The 21,825-nt window shown below is 38.9% G+C and overlaps 1 protein-coding gene and 1 pseudogene across 2 annotated transcripts in view; both read left to right on the forward strand.

Annotated features, from left to right (window-relative positions):
• ADGB (androglobin) overlaps positions 1–21,825 on the forward strand; it is a 190,694-nt gene that overhangs the window by 151,031 nt on the left and 17,838 nt on the right. For both annotated transcript variants that reach the window (XM_070376828.1, XM_070376829.1), the window contains 2 exons: positions 15,489–15,661; positions 21,629–21,805. In XM_070376828.1, coding sequence (XP_070232929.1) covers positions 15,489–15,661; positions 21,629–21,805 — 350 coding nt within the window. The remainder of the gene's footprint in view (positions 1–15,488; positions 15,662–21,628; positions 21,806–21,825) is intronic.
• On the forward strand, positions 16,470–19,410 carry LOC102280675 (calcium-independent phospholipase A2-gamma-like; annotated as a pseudogene).

Here is a 21,825-nt window from a genome sequence, read left to right on the forward strand (position 1 = left end):
TTTTCAGTTCAGAGTCTGAAGAAAACAAATGCTGTAGATTTATATATATATAGCACACAGACACCAATACAATTACAATCAAACTTGGTATATATAAATAGAAATACTATACATATATATATATATAAATATATATAGTTATGTAATGTTCACTTATGTCAACTTGAATATGTATTGTGCTTAGTCAGCCGTTTCAGATTTTGTTATCCCATGAACAGTAGCCCATCAGGGTCCTCTGTCCATGGGGATTCTCCAGACAAGAATACTGATGTGGGTTGCCATGCCCTTCTCCTTAGAATATGCTCATTTGAGTGGAATCAAATATGCCTACTGTATGACTCATTAAGAACTATGAGTGGTAGGAAAAGAATGCCCCAGAAATACCTAATGGGGCAGCTTGAGATTCTATTTCATCAGACATTTGTTAACATCTTAAAAACATAGAGTGTATGATACTATTCATAGGTATGATATTATTTCATATGTTCTTTATTGATTATTTAAAGTCTATGGGAATGGTGTCAGAGCTTCCAAGATGGCACTAGTGGTAAAGAATTCTCCTGCCAATAAAAGAGACGTAAAAACATGTTATGCTAGAGATGTAACAGAGTTTTGCTAAGAGAACGCACTGGTCATAGCAAACACCCTCTTCCAACAACACAAGAGAAGAGAAGACAAGTAAGGTCATCTACACATGACCAGACTCTACACATGACCAGATGGTCAATACTGAAATCAGATTGATTATATTCTCTGCAGCCAAAGATGAAGAAGCTCTATACAGTCAGCACAAACAAAACCCAGAGCTGACTGTGGCTCAGATCATGAGCTCATGATTATTACCAAATAATACCAAATATTACCAAGCTCAATATTACCAAATTCAGGATTAAATTGAAGAAAGTAGGGAAAACCACTAAACCATTCAGGTATGACCTAAATCAAATCCCTTATGATTATACAGTGGAAGTGATAAATAGATTCAAGGGATTAGATCTGATAGAGTGCCTGAAGAACTAGGAATGGAGGTTTGTGACATTGTACAGGAGGCGGTGATCAAGACCACCCCAAAGAAAAAGAAATGCAAAAAGGCAAAATGATTGTCTGAGGAGGCCTTACAAATAGTTGAGAAAAGAAAAGATGTGAAAAGCAAGAAGAGGAAAGACATACCCATTTGAATGCAGAGTTCCAAAGAATAGTAAGGAGAGATAAGAAACCCTTACTCAGTGATCAATGCAAAGAAATGGAAAACAATAGAATGGGAAAGACTAGAGATCTCTTCAAGAAAATAAGAGATACCAAGGGAATATTTCATGCAAAGATGGGCACAAAAAGGACAGAAATGGTATGGACCTAACAGAAGCAGAAGATAGTAAGAATAGATGGATTTTTGTATAGTTTTTGTATATATAGTATATATATATATATAAAACTATATATTTTGTATATATAGTTCATATATATATATATATATATACACATACACAAAGAACTATACAAAAAGACTATACAAAAAAAAGGAAAAACTATACAAAGAAGAACTATATAAAAAACATATTAATGACCCAGATAACCACGATGGTGTGATCACTCACCTAGAGCCAGACATCCTGGAATGTGAAGACAAATGAGCTTTGGGAAGCATCACTAAGAAAAAAGCTATTGGAGGTGTTGGAATTCCAGTTGGAATCATCAAATCCTAAAAGATGATGCTGTTAAAATGCTGCACTCAATATGCCAGCAAATCTGGAAAACTTAGCAGTAGCCACAGGACTGGAAAAGGTTAGTTTCATTCCAATCCCAAAGAAAGGGAATGCCAAAGAATGTTCAAACTGCTACACAATTGCACTCATCTCACATGCTAGCAAAGTAATGCTCAAAATTCTCCAAGCCAGGCCTCGGTGAACTTCCAAATGTTCAAGCTAGATTTAGAAAAGGCAGAGGAACCAGAGATCAAATTGCCAACATCCACTGGATCATCGGAAAAGCAAAAGAGTCCCAGAAAAACATCTATTTCTGCTTTGTTGACTATGCCAAAGTCTTTGACTGTGTGGATTACAACAAACTGTGGAAAATTCTTCAAGAGATGGAAATACCAGACCACCTGACCTACCCCCTGAGAAATCTGTATGCAGGTGAGGAAGCAGAAGTTAGCACTGAACATGGAACAACAGACTGGTTCCATTTCTGGAAAGGAGTACTCCAAAGCTGTATATTGTCACTCTGTTTATTTAACTTATATACAGAGTACCTCATGAGAAATGCCAGGCTGAATGAGCACAAGCTGGAATCAAGACTGCCGGGAGAAATATCAATAATCTCAGATGTTCAGATGATACCACCCTTATGGCAAAAAGTGAAGAAGAACTAAAGAGCCTCTTGATGAAAGTGAAAGAGGAGAGTGAAAAAACTGACTTAAAACTCAACATTCAGAAAACTAAGATCATGGCATCTGGTCCCATGACTGCATGGCAGATAAATGGGGAAACAATGGAAACAGTGAGACTTTATTTCTTGGGCTCCAAAATCACTGCAGTTGGGGACTGCAGCCATGAAATTAAAAGATGCTGGCTCCTTGGAAGAAAAGCTATGACCAAACTAGACAGCATATTAAAAAGCAGAGACATTACTTTGCCAACAAAGGTACGTCTAGTCAAAGCTATGGTTTTTCCAGTAGTCATGTATGAATGTGAGAGTTGGACCATAAAGAAAGCTGAGCACTGAAAAATTGATGCTTTTGAACTGTGGTATTGGAGAAGACTCTTGAGAGTCCCTTGGACTTCAAGGAGATCCAACAAATCAGTCCTAAAGGAAATCAGTCTTGAATATCCATTGGAAGGACTGATGCTGAAGCTGAAGCTCCAATACTTTGGCCGCCTGATGCCAAGAACTGACTCATTGGAAAAGACCTTAATGCTGGGAAAGATTGAAGGCAGGAGCAGAAGGGAACAATAGAGGATTAGATGGTGGATGGCATCACTGACTTGCAGACATAAGTTTGAATAAGCTCCAGGAGTTGGTGATGGACAGGGTGGCCTGGTGTGCTGCAGTCCGTGGGGTAGCAAAGAGTTGGATATGACTGAGCGACTGAACTGACTAAGAGACATTGGTTCAATCCCTGTGTCGGGAAGATACCCTGGAGTAGGAATTGGCTACCCACTCCAGTAATCATGCCCAGAAAATCCCATGGACAGACTATCAGTGAGTGCTGCAGTCCATGGGGCTGCAAAGAGTCGGACACGACTGAGAATCAGACATAACTAAAAGCCAAACATAGGGGAGCGGTCCTAAGATGGTGGAGGAATAGGATGGGGAGACCACTTTCTCCCCCACAAATTCATTGAAAGAACATTGAACGCTGAGAAAATTCCACAAAACAACTTCTGAACGCTGGCAGAGGACATCAGGCACCCAGAAAGGCAGCCCATTGTCTTTGAAAGGAGGTAGAACAAAATACAAAAGATAAAAAGAGACACAAAAGAGTTAGGGATGGAGACCCATCCCGGGAAGGGAGTCATAAAAGAGGAGAAGGTTTCAAACACCAGAAAACCCTCTCACCAGCGGGTCTGTGGGGAGTTTTGGAATCTCAGAGGGTAACATAAGCGGGAGGAAAAATAAATAAATAAACCCCACAGATTACGTGCCTTAACAGCTTCCCAGTAGAGAAGTAGCCCAGATGCTTGCATCTGCCACCAGCAAGCAGGGGCTGAATAGGGAGGCGCGGGCTGCATTGCTTAGGATAAGGACCAGGCCTGAATGCCCTGAGGGCAATCTGAGGGAAGAAAGGTGAGATAGCAACCCAAACTGTGGGATAGCCAGAGAGAGGGAAAACAAGAGAGAGAGAGAGAACTATCCCGCGAAAAGCCCTAACCTAAGGCACTGCCAGGCTGCTCACACAACAAAGGACTGAGCGAATACCAGAGGAGAGCTAGCCAGCTGCAGACCAGCCCATCCCCCGCCAGAGGCAGGGAGGCAGGCAGGCAGCAGCCAGAACCAGAAAGGGGCAATCTCGGCCCCGGAGACGGTATCCTCTACCAAACTGCGAGCAGGCTCCCAGTTGCTAACCAAGACTTTCTGGGATTCTGGACAGTTGACATCCTCTGGAAGGGTTGCAGCCAGAGATCAGCTCCCCAGTAGACACACAGCACACCTGAGACAGCTCGCCCACTGCACACCCAGGAAACAGAGCGGCTGGGACAGGGGAGGCGATAAGATGCACACCTCAGCTGGGGAGAATGCACTCACCAAGCACCTGGTCACCTGAGCTGCTCGGACCTGGGAAGGGCACAAAATGCAGGCCAACCAAGTCTGCACCTGTGTGGAGTACCCGAGAACCGGAACCTGAGCGGTTTAGACCTGGGAAGTGCACGCAACCCAGGGCCCATTTTAGACAGTTCCTCTGCAGAGCAACCCAGAGCCTGAGCAGTGTAGATTGGGAAAGCATACACGCCGTGAGCGGGGGCAAACCCAGTGTGGCCCAGACACTGCGAGCACTCCCCACAGACGCCAGTGATATTTGTTTGCAGTGTTCCTCCCCACAGCACAACTGAACGTGAGTCTAAATAAGTGACCACCTTCACCCCCTTGTGTCAGGGTGGAAATTAGACACTGAAGAGAACTGCAAACAGAAGAAGCCAAAATAAACAGAGGGAACCGCTTTGGAAGTGACAGGTACAACAGATTAAAACCCTGTAGTTAGCACCGACTATGTTGGAGGGGCCTATAGATCTTGAGAAGCATAAGCTGGAACAAGGACCTATCTGAAACTGAACTGACCCCACCCTGCTTGCAACAGCTCTAGAGAAATTCCTAGATATATTTTTAGTATTATCATTTTTTTAATTAAATTAAAAAAATTTAAGTCCTCTATTATTCCTTTAATTTTCATTTTTATAACCTACTATTACTTTGCAAAAAAAAAAGACCCTATTTTTAAGGCAAACTTCATATATTTTTTAATAATTTTTGTGATTTTTTTTTTAATATTGTATTTTTGAGAGTCTAACCTCTACTCTAGATTTTTCACCTTTGCTTTTTGGTATGTTATCAATTTTGTACCTTTAAGAACCCAATCTTCAGTACCCATTTTTACTGAGGAGTGTGATTACTGTCTTGATTACTCTGTCCCCCTTTTGACTCTCCTTTTTCTCCCCCAGGTCACCTCTATTTACTCCTTCCCCCTTCTCTTCTCTACCCAAATCTATGAATCTCTTTGTGTGTTCCAGGCTGTGGAGAACACTTAGGGAACTGATTACTGGCTAGATTTCTCTCTCTCCTTTTGATTCCCCCTTTTCTCCTCCTGGTCACCTCTATCTCCTTCCTCCCTCTTCTCTTCTCTGTGTAACTTCGTGAACCTCGTTGAGGGTTCCAGACTGTGGAGAGTGCATAGGGAATTGATTAGTGGCTAGACTGCTCTCTCCCCTTTTGATTCCCCCTCTTCTCCTCCTGGTCACCTCTATCTCCCTCCTCCCTCTTCTCTTCTCCATGTAACTCTGTGAACCTCTCTGGGTGTCCCTCACTGTGGAGAATCTTTTCACCATTAACCTAGATATTTTATCATTGGTATTGTATGGATGGAGAAGTCTTGAGGCTACTGTAAGAATAAGACTGAAAACCAGAGGCAGGAGGCTTAGGTCCAAAACCTGAGAACACCAGAGAACTCCTGACTCCAGGGAACATTAATTGATAAGAGCTCATCCAAAAGTCTCCACACCTACACTGAAACCAAGCACAACCCAAGAGCCAACAAGTTCCAGAGCAAGACAAACCACACAAATGCTCCAGCAATGCAGGAACATAGCCCCAAGCTTTAATATACAGGCTGCCCAAAGTCACACCAAACCCACAGACATCTCAAAACTCACTACTGGACACTTCATTGCACTCCAGAGAGAAGAAATCCAGCTCCATCCACCAGAACACTGACACAAGCTTCCCCAACCAGGAAATCTTGAACAAGCCACTCGTCCAACCCCACCCAAAGGGAGGAACCTCCACAATAAGGAGGAACCACAAACTGGCAGAATACAGAAAGGCCACCCAAAACACAGCAATCTAAACAAGATGAAAAGGCAGAGAAATATTCAGCAGGTAAAAGAACAGGATAAATGCCCACCAAACCAAACAAAAGAGGAGGAGATAGGGAGTCTACCTGAAAAAGAATTCAGAATAATAATAGTGAGAATGATCCAAAATTTTGAAAACAAAATGGAGTTACAGATAAATAGCCTGGAGACAAGGATTGAGAAGATGCAAGAAATGTTTAACAAGGACCTAGAAGAAATAAAAAAGAGTCAATCAATAATGACTAATGTAATAAATGAGATCAAAAACACGCTGGAGGGAACCAACAATAGAATAATGGAGGCAAAAGATGGGATAAGTGAGGCAGAAGATAGAATGGTAGAAATAAATGAAACAGAGAGGAAAAAAGAAAAAAGAATTAAAAGAAATGAGGACAACCTCAGGGACCTCTGGGACAATGTTAAATGCCCCAACATTCAAATCATAGGAGTCCCAGAAGAAGAAGACAAAAAGAAAGGCCATGAGAAAATACTTGAGGAGATAATGGTTGAAAACTTCCCTAAAATGGAGAAGGAAATAGTCACCCAAGTCCAAGAAACCCAGAGAGTCCCAAACAGAATAAACCCAAGGCAAAACACTCCAAGACACATAATAATCAAATTAACAAAGATCAAACACAAAGAACAAATATTAAAAGCAGCAAGGGGAAAACAACAAATAACACACAAGGGAATTCCCATAAGGATAACAGCTGATCTTTCAATAGAAACTCTTCAGCCCAGAAGGGAATGGCAGGACATACTTAAAATGATGAAAGAGAAAAACCTACAACCCAGATTACTATACCCAGCAAGGATCTCATTCAAATATGAAGGAGAAATCAAAAGCCTTACAGACAAGCAAAAGCTCAGAGAATTCAGCACCACCAAACCAGCACTTCAACAAATGCTAAAGGATCTTCTCTAGACAAGAAACACAGAAAGGGTGTATAAACTCAAACTCAAAACAATAAATGGCAATGGGATCATACTTATCAATAATTACCTTAAATGTAAATGAGTTGAATGCCCCAACCAAAAGACAAAGACTGGCTGAATGGATACAAAAACAAGACCCCTATATATGCTGTCTACAAGAGACCCACCTCAAAACAAGGGACACATAAAGACTGAAAGGGAAGAGCTGGAAAAAGATATTTCACGCAAATGGAGATCAAAAGAAAGCAGGAGTAGCAATACTCATATCAGATAAAATAGATTTTAAAATAAAGACTGTGAAAAGAGACAAAGAAGGACACTACATAATGATCAAAGGATCAACCCAAGAAGAAGATATAACAATTATAAATATATATGCACCAAACATAGGAGCACCACAATATGTAAGGCAAATGCTAACAAATATGAAAGAGGAAATTAACAATAACAATAATAGTGGGAGACTTTAATACCCTACTCACACCTATGAATAGATCAACTAAACAGAAAATTAACAAGGAAACAGAAACTTTAAATGACAAAATGGACCAGTTAGACCTAATTGATATCTATAGCCCCAAAACAATGAATTTCACCTTTTTCTCAAGTGCACATGGAAGCTTCTCCAGGATAAATCACATCCTGGGCCATAAATCTAGCCTTGGTAAATTCAAAAAAATTAAAATCATTCCAAGCATCTTTTCTGACCACAACACAGTAAGATTAGATCTCAATTACAGGAGAAAAACTATTAAAAATCCCAACATATGGAGGCTAAATAACCAACAAATCAGAGAAGAAATAAAAAAAGAAATCAAAATATGCATAGAAATGAACGAAAATCAAAACACAACAATCCAAAACCTATGGGACACTGTAAAAGCAGTGCTAAGGGGAAGGTTCATAGCAATAAGGGCTTACCTCAAGAAACAAGAAAAAAGTCAAATAAATAACCAAACTCTACACCTAAAGCAACTAGAAAAGGAAGAAATGAAGAACCCCTGGGTTAATAGAAGGAAAGAAATCTTAAAAATTAGGACAGAAAAAATGCAAAAGAAAAAAAAGAGAGACCATAGCAAAAAATCAACAAATCTAAAAGCTGACTCTTTAAGAAGATAAATAAAATTGACAAACCATTAGCCAGACTCATCAAGAAACAAAGGGAGAAGAATCAAATCAACAAAATTAGAAATTAAAATGGAGAAATCACAACAGACAACACTGAACTACAAAGGATCATAAGAGACTACTATTAGCAACTATATGCCAATAAAATGGAAGAAAGGGACAAATTCTTAGAAAAGTATAATTTTCCAAAACTGAACCAGGAAGAAATAGAAAATCTTAACAGACCCATCACAAGCACGGAAATTGAAACTGTAATCAGAAATCTTCCATCAAACAAAAGCCCAGGACCAGACGGCTTCACAGCTGAATTATACCACAAATTTAGAGAAGAGCTAACACCTATCCTACTCAAACTCTTCCAGAAAATTACAGAGGAAGGTAAACTTCCAATCTCATTCTATGAGGCCACCATCACCCTAATACCAAAACCAGATCAAGATGCCATAAAAAAAGAAAACTACAGGCCAATATCACTGATGAATATAGACGCAAAAATCCTTAGCAAACAAAATCCAACAACATATTAAAAAGGTCATGCATCATGACCAAGTGGGCTTTATCCCAGGGATGCAAGGATTCTTTAATATCCACAAATCAATCAACATAATACACCACTTTAACAAAATGAAAGATAAAAACCATATAATTATCTCAACAGATGCAGAGAAAGCCTTTGACAAAATTCAGCATTCACTTATGAGAAAAACCCTCCAGAAAGCAGGCACAGAAGGGACATACCTCAACATAATAAAAGTTGTATATGACAAACCCACAGCAAACATTATCCTCAATGGTGAAAAATTGAATGCATTTCCCCTAAAGTCAGGAACAAGACAAGGGTGCCCACTCTCACCACTATTATTCAACATAGTTTTGGAAGTTTTGGCCACAGCAATCAGAGCAAAAAAGAAATAAAAGGTATCCAGATTGGAAAAGAAGTAAAACTCTCACTGTTTGCAGATGACATGATCCTCTACATAGAAAACCCTAAAGACTCCACCAGAAAATTACTAGAGCTAATCAATGAATATAGTAAAGGTGCAGGATATAAAATTAACACACAGAAATCCCTTGAATTCCTATACACTAAACAATGAGAAAACAGAAAGAGAAATTAAGGAAATAATTCCATTCACCATTGCAACGAAAAGAACAAAATACTTGGGAATATATCTACCTACGGGCTGTTTGAAGCACCATCTTTCCCTCCTGCCTTTTCCCCACCTTCCAATGTACTCAAGAAAATTGAAAAATTGTAATGAATCAATTTAAAATATTTTATTTCCTAAAAGCCTTTTTTGCCTGTTGTAATGTGCAGGACCCTTCTCCTTTGATGGGAGAGAGACCTGAATCTAGGTCGAAAAGGTTATGTAAAAAGAAACTATAATAAAAGGGATACTCTGCTTTTCAAATCCTTGTTTTCTCTTAATCTAGCTAAGGCATATCCAAAATAAAATGTAAAGAATAAAAATAAAAATTGTCTTCATGGAAGCAAAAAAAAAAAAAAAAGAAAGAAACAAAAGACCTATATATAGAAAACTATAAAACACTGATGAAAGAAATCAAAGAGGACACAAATAGATGGAGAAATATACCATGTTCATGGATTGGAAGAATCAATATAGTGAAAATGAGTATACTACCCAAAGCAATCTATAGATTCAATGCAATCCCTATCAAGCTACCAACAGTATTTTTTAGAGAACTAGAACAAATAATTTCACAATTTGTATGGAAATACAAAAAACCTCGAACAGCCAAAGCAAACTTGAGAAAGAAGAATGGAACTGGAGGAATCAACCTGCCTGACTCCAGGCTATACTACAAAGCTACAGTCATCAAGACAGCATGGTACTGGCACAAAGACAGAAATATAAATCAATGGAACAAAATAGAAAGCCCAGAGACATATCCACACACCTATGGACACTTATCTTTGACAAAGGAGGCAAGAATATACAATGGAGAAAAGACAATCTCTTTAACAAGTGGTGCTGGGAAAACTGGTCAGTTCAGTTCAGTCAAGTCACTCAGTTGTGTTCGACTCTTTGTGACCCCATGAACCACAGCAAGCCAGGCCTCCCTGTCCATCACCAACTCCCAGAGTTCACTCAAACTCATGTCCATCAAGTCAGTGATGCCATCCAGTCATCTCATCCTCTGTTGTCCCCTTCACCTCCTGCCCCCAATCCCTGCCAGGATCAGGGTCTTTTCCAATGAGTCAACTCTTTGCATGAGGTGACCAAAGTATTGGAGTTTCAGCTTAGCATCAGTCCTTCCAATGAACACCCAGAACTGATTTCCTTTAGGATGGACTGGTTGGATCGCCTTGCAGTCTAAGGGACTCTCAAAAGTCTTCTCCAATACCACAGTTCAAAAGCATCAATTCTTGGCGCTCAGCCTTCTTCACAGTCCAACTCTCACATCCATACATGACTGCTAGAAAAACCATAGCCTTGACTAGATGTACCTTTGTTGGCAAAATAATATCTCTGCTTTTTAATATGCTATCTAGGTTGATCATAACTTTCCTTCCAAGGAGTAAGCGTCTTTTAATTTCATGGCTACAATCACCATCTGCAGTGATTTTGGAGCCCCCCAAAATAAAGTCTGACACTGTTTCCACTGTTTCCCCATCTATTTGCCATGAAGTGATGGGACCAGATGCCATGATCTTACTTTTCTGAATGTTGAGCTTTAAGCCAACTTTTTCACTCTCTTCTTTCACTTTCATCAAGAGGCTTTTTAGTTCCTCTTCACTTTCTGCCATAAAACTGGTCAACTACTTGTAAAAGATTGAAACTATAACCCTTTCTAACACCATACACAAAAAATAAACTCAAAATGGATTAAAGATCTAAACATATAAAACTCCTAGAGGAAAACATAGGCAAAACACTCTCCGACATAAATCACAGCAGGATCCTCTATGACCCACCTCCCAGAGAAACGGAAATAAAAGCAAAAATAAACAAATGGGACCTAATTAAACTTAAAAGCTTTTGCACAATGAAAGAAACTATAAGCAAGGTGAAAGACAGCCTTCAGAATGGGAGAAAATAATAGCAAATGAAGCAACGGACAAACAACTAATCTCAAAAATATGCAAGCAACTCCTGCAGCTCAATTCCAGAAATATAAATGACTCAATCAAAAAATGGGCCAAAGAACTAAACAGACATTTCTCCAAAGAAGACATACAGATGGCTAACAAACACATGAAAAGATGCTCAACATCACTCATTATCAGAGAAATGCAAATCAAAACCACAATGAGGTACCATCTCATGCCAGTCAGAATGGCTACTATCCAAAAGTCTACAAACAATAAATGCTGAAGAGGATGTGGAGAAAAGGGAACCCTCTTACACTGTTGGTGGGAATGCAAACTAGTACAGCCACTGTGGAAAACAGTGTGGAGATTCCTTAAAAAAAACGGAAATAGAACTGCTATATGACCCAGCAATCCCACTGCTGGGCATACACACTGAGGAAACCAGAATTGAAGGAGACATGTGTACCACAATGTTCATCACAGCACTGTTTATAATAGCCAGGACATGGAAGCAACCTAGATGTCCATCAGCAGATGAATGGATAAGAAAGCTGTGGTACATATACACAATGGAATATTACCCAGCCATTAAAAAGAATACATTTGAATCAGTTCTAATTAGGTGGATGAAGCTGGAGTCTATTATAAGAGTGAAGTAAGTCAGAAAGAAAAACACCAATATAGTATACTAATGCATATATCTGGAATTTAGAAAGATGGTAACGATAACCCTACATGAGAGACAGCAAAAGAGAAACAGATGTATAGAACAGTTTTTTTGGACTCTGTGGGAGAAGGCGAGGGTGGGATGATTTGAGAGAATAGCGTCGAAACTTGTATATTATCATATGTGAAACAGATTGCCAGTCCAGGTTCGACGCATGAGACAGGGTGTTGAGGGCTGGTGCACTGGGATGACCCATGAGTGGTATGGGGAGGGTGGTGGGAGAGGGGTTCAGGATGGGGAACACATGTACACCCATGGCTGATTCATGTCAATGTATGGCAAAAACCACTACAATATTGTAAAGTAATTAGCCTCCAATTAAAATAAATAATTTTTCTAAATATAAAATAAATAAATAAATAAAATAAAAATCAAAGTTACCTTCAGCTTCATTGAACTCTCACTCAGTGGTATTCTTCCGTTCAGCCCAGCTCTTTGCAGCATTTACTTCGATGGAAAGGGAAAGCTGTATACATTGCTTAAAAGTCTTAAGTATGACTCAGAACTACTTGCTGCTGCTGCTAAGTCACTTCAGTCGTGTCCGATTCTGTGCGACCCCATAGACGGCAGCCCACCAGGCTCCCCCGTCCCTGGGATTCTCCAGGCAAGAATACTGGAGTGGGTTGACATTTCTTTCTCCAATGCATGAAAGTGAAAAGTCAAAGTGAAGTCACTCAGTTGTGTCCAACTCGTAGCGACCTCATGGACTGCAGCCTACCAGGCTCCTCTGTCCATGGGATTTTCCAGGCAAGAGTACTGGAGTGGGGTGCCATTGCCTTCTCCCAGAACTACTTGAGGTAGTTTTAAATCTGTACATTTCTGGGCTCCATATCAGTTAAAAGACGCTTGCTTCTTGGAAGAAGAACTATGACAAACCTAGACAGTGTATTAAAAAGCAGAAACATCACTTTGCCATCAAGGGTCTATATAGTCAAGGCTATGGTTTTTCCAGTAGTCATGTACAGATGTGAGAGTTGGACCATAAAGAAGGCTGAGCACTGAAGAATTGATGCTTTTGAACTGTGGTGCTGGAGAAGACTGAAGACTCTTGAGAGTCCCTTGGACTGCAAGGAGATCAAACCCAGTAATCCTAAAGGAAAACAATCCTGAATAATCATTGGAAGGACTGATGCTGAAGCTGAAGCTCCAATACTTTGGCCACCTGATGCAAAGAACTGACTCACTGGAAAAGACCCTGATGCTGGGAAAGATGAAGGCAGGAGGAGAAGGGGGTGACAGAGGATGAGAAGGTTGGATGCCATCAACAACTTAATGCATATGTTTGAGAAAACTCCAGGAGATAGTGAAGGAGAGGAAAGCCTAGTGTGCTGTAATCCAATGGGGTCGCAAGAGTCAGACACAACTGAGCAAGTGAACAACAACAATATTAAACTCTAAGGGGTTTGACTGAGGTTTGGGCTTCAAGATCTACATTTTTCAGTCTTCCTGAGTAATTCATACATTCATTACAATTGTGAATTGCTGCTTTATGATAAGGAATGACTTCCTCTACTCCAGCTTTTATGAGGTCCTGTTATGTAGCACTGGTCACAGATAGATAGATCTCTAACATATAGTTAAATCCTGACTTTGCTGCCATTGAGACTTCTGGGACCTGCATTTTACTGGGGTAGTAGCCAATGAGACTGGTCAAGGCCCAGTTTTCTCATACCTGGGCTACAGGTGGAGAGCTGGTACTGCACCATCTGTATGTACCAGAGGCACCATGAGGGGCTCTGCAGGGAAGCAGTGCTGAAATACATGGGCTCCCATTTCTGTGCAAGTAGTGCTTTTTCACCGTCAAAGTTTTTGGCTAACCAAGGATCTCAAAAAAACCAAAGAGAAAACATGTCCTTTGCAGTGTCTCTACATTCTCTCCTGAGTTTCTGATAGAAGATGATTTTATTGTGTGGCTTCCTATAAAAATCTTTGTCTTCCTTCCTTCTTTGTCTCTTGGTTCAGTTGCCATGATTCATCATTTCTCTACCCTTGTGCCTCACTCTTACTCTCATTTAAGTAACCTTATTTTCTTTCTGTGGTCTTATTATTTTCACTTTTCTGCCCACAAGTTAAATCAGTTCGTTTTTTACTTTGCCTACTCATCACATTCAAGGGCTGAGCTGTTTGGAATGGAATCTCACCTACCTCCACAGAGCTTTTCGCTATTTCATGCTCTTATGACAAGGTCTCCAGGCAACTGTGAGAAAACTGGCCTATGTGAACTCTCCATTCTCTCAGGATTCTGCTCCAGACAAACATCGTGCAGAGATAACTCAGAAGGTTAAAAGAAGAAAAGAAATCCATGAGAACATCAATGGAAATACCAAAAAAATATAAAAAGGATTAAAAAAATTAAATCCTCAATAAAAACAATAAAAAAAGCTAGCAGAGATTATCAGAATCAACTTTTAGAATTCTAGAAATCATCAAAGGCTCTTTTCCAGAAAAATGACCCTATCTCTTTAAGGACAGGAAGGTTTATAGGGTTTTTACTTGTCCCAGTCCCATCCCATGGTCTCCAGCAAAGCAGTGTCCTTGAAATCTAACAATCTGTGTTCCTGGTACAGGAAAATGGAACTGAATCTCTTTCAAAGCCTCATTTCCAGAAAAACAAAAACTGAAAAAAATGTTACCAACAAATCTGCTCTATGAGAAACACCAGAGGAAGTCGTTCAGGCTGAAATCAAAGGACAGTAGGCAGTAACTCATATCCACATGAAGTGCACTATAAGGGAAATTTAAAAGTACTTAGAGATGAATGAAAAACAATTAACAACATAGCAAAACATACCAGATGCCACGAAAGCAGTGCCTGCATGAGTGCTAAGTCACTTCAGTTGTGTCCAACTCTTTGTGACCCTGTGGACCAGAGTCCAACAGAATCCTCTGTCCATGGAATTCTCCAGGCAAGAATACTGGAGTGAGTTGCCATGCCCTCTTCCAGAGGATCTTCCCTACCCAGGGATTGAACCCATGTCTCTTATGTCTCCTGCATTGGCAGGCGGGTTCTTTACGGCTAGCACCACCTGGGAAGCCCAGTGAAAGCAGTACTAGGAGGGAAATTTATAGCTGTAAATGCTTGCATTTAAAATGAACAAAGATCTCAAATCAATAACTTTCCACCTTAAAAAAAAAATCTAGAAAACTGGAAAAGAAAGAAAAAACTAAACCCAAAATAGGCAGTGGGAAGGGATTAATAAATATTAAAACAGAGATAAATCAATTCAACATTGTACTGAAGATATTAGTCAAGGCAATTAGGCAAGAAAAGGACCTAAGAACATCCAGATCAGGAATAAATTAGATAGTAGTGATCATTACATAACTTTATGAATAAACCAAAACTACAGATTTATAATTTCAATGGGGAGTTTATAGTATGTGAATTATCTCTTGATTGTATACAAGTGAGTCTCATAGGTCTTTATAAAAATTCTGTTCATTTGCTTACTTGTTTGTTTAAAAAAAGAAAAAAAAATACAAAGGTCTGTACTAACCATTTTTCTTTGACTTCTTCCCTTCTTCCTATATGATATGTTATATTATGACTCACTGGTTTCCTTTTTTTTTCCACTAGCACATGGAGAGAAACATGAGGAATTAATTACCTTAGGAAGTCCAGATTCCCACACTATTAGTGAGGGACAAAAATCTTCAGGAACTTCCAAAGCAACAAGAAAAGGTAAAGAAAAGTCTTCTGAGAAAGAAAAGACAGCCAAAGAAAAACAAGCACCTCGCTTTGAGCCTCAGGTGGGTGTGATGCTCTTTCTTATCAGAATCGCTTCATAGCTTTAGGCTCCTTGGGTCACTATTTAACCATATCTTTTAAGGAAAAAATCAAAAAATTCCATCTCCTTGTGTCCAGCAATCATCTGGATACTTTAAATATTTTAAATGCCCAATTCCTTGGACATCTTCTGTAAGCAGTCTTCTTTAGTTTAGTATCAAAAAGCATTAATTGAGCTTTTAATATGTAAGATGTTTTGGGGACTTGGATTTCTGATGTTAACATTATACAACCCCTACCTTCAAAGAACTCACAGTCTAATGGAGGAGACTGAAGTAAAAAGAGAGTTGTGATGTTACATATGATATACACAGTGGTAGAAAGGATAGGTACCTCTGCCTAGAGGAATCCTGAACTGAATCAGTGATCAAAGACATGCTGAGGCAAAATCCAACACCATCTGGTTTTTTAGTCACTAAGTTATGAGGTTAAGTAAGGGTCAAATGGAGAGGAGCCTTCAAGCCTGGTTAGAAAGGTGGGACTCTACAAGCCAGGGATCCTGATTCCAAATTTTTTCACTGCCTGTTAAGTAATCCCAATGATTAGGGGTAAGGAGGAGTATGTGGGTGGGAAATTTGAGGAGTACAAGTACAATCCTAAAGATACTCAGATTCAAGCTGTTTAAACACTGAACTCAAGACAAATTATCTGTAAGGACAAAATCTTCCCATCATTGGTGCTTGCAGCTTAGGCTATGCAGGGCTGGAGGGTGGGAGGTGGGGCCTTTAAGAAGTGTATTGACATGATGAGATTTACATTTCAGATACCTTGATGACTATTAAAGGTGTGAAATTAAAGGCAAAAAGACTAGAGATAGGAAGACCATCAGAAAGCAGTGCAATAGTCCAGACAAAAGAGTACAAGCTGTTTCAGATACAGGTCAAAGAAAGGAAGAAGACAAATAAAGAACTAAAAAACAAACTGGTCTGAGCTAAGAAACAAACTCAGTATGTAGTTATTAATCCAAAGGGGGTGACAAACAGCAAGAAGGAACAAAGGATATCTCCCAGCTTGGTTAACCAAATAGTATATTGGTAGTAACACACAGAAGTCGCTCAGTTATGTCCGACTCTTTGCGACCCCATGGAGTGTAGCCCACCAGGCTCCTCAGTCCATGGGATTTTCCAGGCATGAATACTGGAGTGGGTTGCCATTTCCTTCTCCAATTGGTAGTAAAACAGACACTAAAGAAAAATGAACAGATTCAAAGATGATGACTCCATTTTCCCATACTCCAGTCATAGAAATACCTGTCCAATTGCATTTTCAAGGTGTAATTTCTTAGTTCTTAGTGTATACCTTTGGAAACATTGAAAGGTAAATAACCTTAACTTAACTTCCACTGGTGACAAGGGGAAACTGAGGGGCTGGTGGTGCTTAGGGTGCTGCTCTTCTGTTTGCGTTGAAAGCTCAGCTGTTGCAAGCCAGCTCCAGTCCGATGTCGATGCCAGGAAGAGGAGAATTGCCACTGTTACAAAAGCAGTTTCAGCCTGCATCCCATAATGCAAATGGTCTTTTGAAGAAGTAGAGAAGCAAGCAACTGTATTTCTTAGGCCCACCTTAGCATTATTGGAGGATAAGCCACATCAGCCTACAAAGAGGATTTCGTAAAAGCAAAATGAAGTGTAAACAGACCACAATGAAGCACGTACTTCAAGTAACACTGGTACTCTACAAGCAACCAAGGTTTATATATTAGAATCTTGAAATTTAGCATTTGTGCTCCTAAGGGACTTAGAAAAGTGAGCATTCATATGTCATCCTTGAACTTTGTTTCAAAGGCTGTTATGGCAATCAGAATGAAATGATTTCATGTTTAGCTCAATAAAGCAAGTTCTCAAATATTAAGAAAAGTATCCTACAGTGGCCAATGAAAACAGGTAAATGTTAAGCAAACTGCCAAATCTCTGAAAAAATAGTTAAATCAGCAGAAAAGAGAAGTCAGGGTATAAAGATGAAGGAAGAGTAAACAAAGTCGTTTTCATAGCACAAATGGTTTAACCACAAAATTTGGAGAGTCATTCTATCTTTTATCAAATCATATTAATTCATGCCTGAAAGGTGAGGGGAAAAGTCTCAAAAAAAAGAAATAGACATTTCCAAGACAAATCATAAATTGAAAATAGAAACACTGAAAAGAGAAAATACAGTTCTTCAGTTACTGGTGTCCTGACTTGTAAGAAGCTAGACTCAGAATCTTCTTTATATGCTGTGGACAAGCCTGTAGGTCCAAGTGGGTCACTTGAGTTTCCTCTAGCTTCTATTAATACTAAGCAAAGTATTGCAAACTCTCTTACTCATTTCAATGAAGGTGGATGAGCTTTAGTGTAGGTAGTTATATTGGTGTACTCGTTACCAAATTAAAGTATGATTCAGTTCCAGGAAGAGGCAGTTAAAAGTAAGCAAGACTAGGAGCAAAGACAAAAAAGGAGAGAAGAAAAACATTTATCTCTTCAATAAGAAAAAAGTGCCAGGATAGGTATTGATGACAGAACCTGGGCATTCATTCAAGCATTAAGAACAACTGACCCAAAGCTCTGCATTAATGGATTGAAGAAGTGACTTTCATCTTCAAAAATTTCCTTAGGGAAAAGGAGTGGCTGCCAAAGAAAGAATTACTCCATATTTTTTAGGACTGAGACAAATTGAAGATGGCATTTTACAGACTGTATTTAGAAAAATGTTGGCTTTAATTTAGCTACATGAATCCAGTGAAAGGAAGAATTTGCACAATTGATGATGGAGGAATAAGGGATGTGACAACTCTTCAGACATTATGGAAATCAGTTGAACTCACACACAAGCCAGTTTATCAGTTCTTTGATTGCATTTGTGGTGGAAGTACAAGCACCATATTAGCTTCACATTGGAATCATTTCATATGTCCTTGGGTGAATGTAAGGAACTCTGTCAAAAATGAAGATAGGATGTGTTTTCACAAAATGTACTTGTTGGAACCGTCAGAATGAATTGGAGCCCTGCATTTTATGATAGTCAAACTTTGCGAAATATTCTTAAGGATAAAATGGGATACACACTGATGATAGGAATAGCAAGAAATCCCAGAAGTCTTAAGGTAGCTGCAGTAGGTACCACGGTAAACAGAGGGATAATGCCCACAGCTTTTATTACTAGCTCTTAGTAGTTGGAAGGCTGTCAGTATAAGATGTGGTAGGCCACCAGAGCTGCATCTGCTGCTTCAGGCTACTTTGCAAAGTGTGCATTTGGAAAATGATCTTCATCAAGAGGGAAGTTTGGTTCCAACTAACCCCTCAGTATTAGCAACAAATGAGTGTAAATGTCTTTGGTCAGACATCCGATTAGCGTGCCTAGGACATGGAATATTGGGCATTGGACATTATGAGAGTGATGTGAGAAAAACTGTGACATACACACACTTGAAAACCAAACTGAAGTTATCAACAGTGCTACAGATACAGAAAAAACCCGTATAATACTTGATGTTCTGTTATTTCCTGTTACTACTTTAGATTCAATCCCATAATGTGTAAACACTTAACTCTAGATGAAAGCTGAAACAAAAGGCTAGATAAGATTCAGGTAAAAAGATTGAAGTCCATAGAAAGAAAATAAGGAAAAAATGGAAAAACTTGCAGAAATATTGTCCAAAAAATTTATTCAGAAAGCTAATGATTGGATAAAACTAAAAATGGACATGTGTGAAAGCCTTCTGTTCTCTTCCAAACTATGAGGAATGCCTGCATATTCTCCGAAATGAAAGTCTGTTCCGAAGATACATCAAGTTTAGTATGGAATTGTGGGATTCAGCATGAGGTAACTTTCAAACACCCAAAAGTTCTAGGGAATCCTGAAAAAGATGATGTTTAGACCATCATGTGAAGTACAAAGGGTATGTTTGCTTTCAGAATTCATATGGGAGTTGGGTTTTATGACATTAATAATGAACTAAGTTTTAGGAATCTTAATATTGTGCTAGTTTATTTTAGTAGCTTTTGGTATGATACTGTTGGTTGTTTGAAAATTTATTAACATATGAACCAAACATCATACACTTTGCATTTTTGCTTTAGTCACCAAAATCATGTTGAATTTATTTGATCACTGGTCTTATTTCATATGAAGAAGCTAATCTCTTCCTAAATTTACATTACTTATGTTCTCACTAGCTGTATTCTGCAGTCCAAATGTTGCCTTTTAGTGTAATATCATCTGAAAAAAATGCAGAAAAATGGAACATTCTCTATCAAATTACAATTATGTTTGAAATGTGAAAGAATCAGATGATGTTTTCTATTTGAAATGTGTTTCTTGCAACATTATGTGGCTCAAAAATATAGATGAAGTTCCAATCAACCACTTTTTTTTGCCTTGAAACTTCAAGATAATGTTGAGTGTTAACTTTTCTAAATGAAGCTCCAGTTTATCATTCACTGATATAAAATCAATTATTTGAATTTTCTGAGAAAATAGTCCTATCATTAACAACTACAACAAAACTATTCCACGTTAAAGCAAACAAGCTAAATTCAATCCATAAATTCTTACAGACACGTGGCCTTCCCTTAGTTCTTCAAAGTGTTCCCTTCCCTAATCAAAACTTTATCCTGGAGAAGGTTCTTAAAGACTTATTTATCAAGCAGTATGAAAGATGGCAAGAGCTTATGTGCTGTGCTTTAGAAAGAACAAATAAAAGAATTTCCAATTGTGAGATTTAAATTTTCATCAGAGTAGTAAAGGAATATTGTAGAAAGCTAGGAGATCTTTTTGGTAACATTAAAACCAAACTGCTTATGAAAACTTTATTCAGTGGCCCCACCAATCTCCACTTCCCCATCTGCATTATGTAATATGGATAATTGCCATTGTCTCAGTCTTATGAAAAGTGCTAGAAACCACATCAGATTCAAGCTCCTCTCCCTACCAGATTGCTACCCATAAGTCTCAATTTTTTAGACATTTTCAAGTCCTATGACGATCATCTCCCAGCTTAAGGTACATGAAAGTGATCCTACAGGACATCAAAATGTTATCTTTCATAACAAATGTATATCAATATATACAGACTTGGAAATAACTATTTCTGCCCTTATGTAAAGAGATGGTATGAATGAGCCTAAGTGGAATTTAGAATTATTTATAGTTTTCAGTTGAAATTTGCATACAATGAAATACAGCAATATTAAATATACACTTCAGTGAGATGAATTTTGCCAAGTGCACTCATCATGTACCTATATATCTCTGTCAAGGTTTAGGTTATAGCCCATGTCCATAAGCCTAGCAATTCCCCTAAACCTCCCCACAGTGGATTATGTCATCCCTACACCTCTCCCCCATACAAGTTTTTCCTGTCCTGGAATTTCATACAAATGAATCATACAAGATGTACTCTTCTATGTTCAACTTCTTTATTTCAGAATATTGTCTGTGTGAACTTCAATCACACGATGGTGTGCATTAATAGTTTATTACTTTTTAATGTTAAGTAGTGGTCCATGTGATCTTCCCAGGTGGCTCATGGTAAAGAATCTGTCTTCCAAGCAGGAGAGATAGGTTTGATCCCTGGATTGAGAAGATCCCCTGGTGAAGGAAATAGCAAGCCACTCTTGCCTGGGAAATCCCATGGACAGAGGAGCCTGGTGGGCTACCGTTCATAGGGTCACAAAGAGTCTGACACAACTTCCCGACTAAACAACAACAACAAAGTAATATACTACAGTTGGTTTATCCATTCATCAATTGACAGATGTTTATATCGTTTTCCATTTTCTGGCTGTTATGAACGAGGCTATAATAAATGTTCTCTTCCAAGTCTTTTTGCAAGTACATGTTTTCATTTCTCTTGGGTAAACTACTTAATACTGAAATTATGGATCATAAGGTAAAATCTAGACCCTCTTGAAAGGAAGAAAGCATCTGACCCAAACTTTTTTACTGTGCCTTGTCAGATGTGTGCTGCCCATCCTCAACAAGACGACCCAAATAAACCCTACTGGATTCTGAGGCTGGTCACTGAGCACAATGAAGCGGAATTTTTTGAAGTGAAAAAAGATACAGAACGAGCAGATGAAATCCGAGCCATGAAGCAAGCCTGGGAGATGGCGGAGCCAGGAAGATCAATCAAGGTTATCTGAGTTTGAAAAAT

This window comes from Bos mutus, chromosome 9, assembly GCF_027580195.1.
Source record: "Bos mutus isolate GX-2022 chromosome 9, NWIPB_WYAK_1.1, whole genome shotgun sequence".
NCBI lineage: Eukaryota > Metazoa > Chordata > Mammalia > Artiodactyla > Bovidae > Bos > Bos mutus.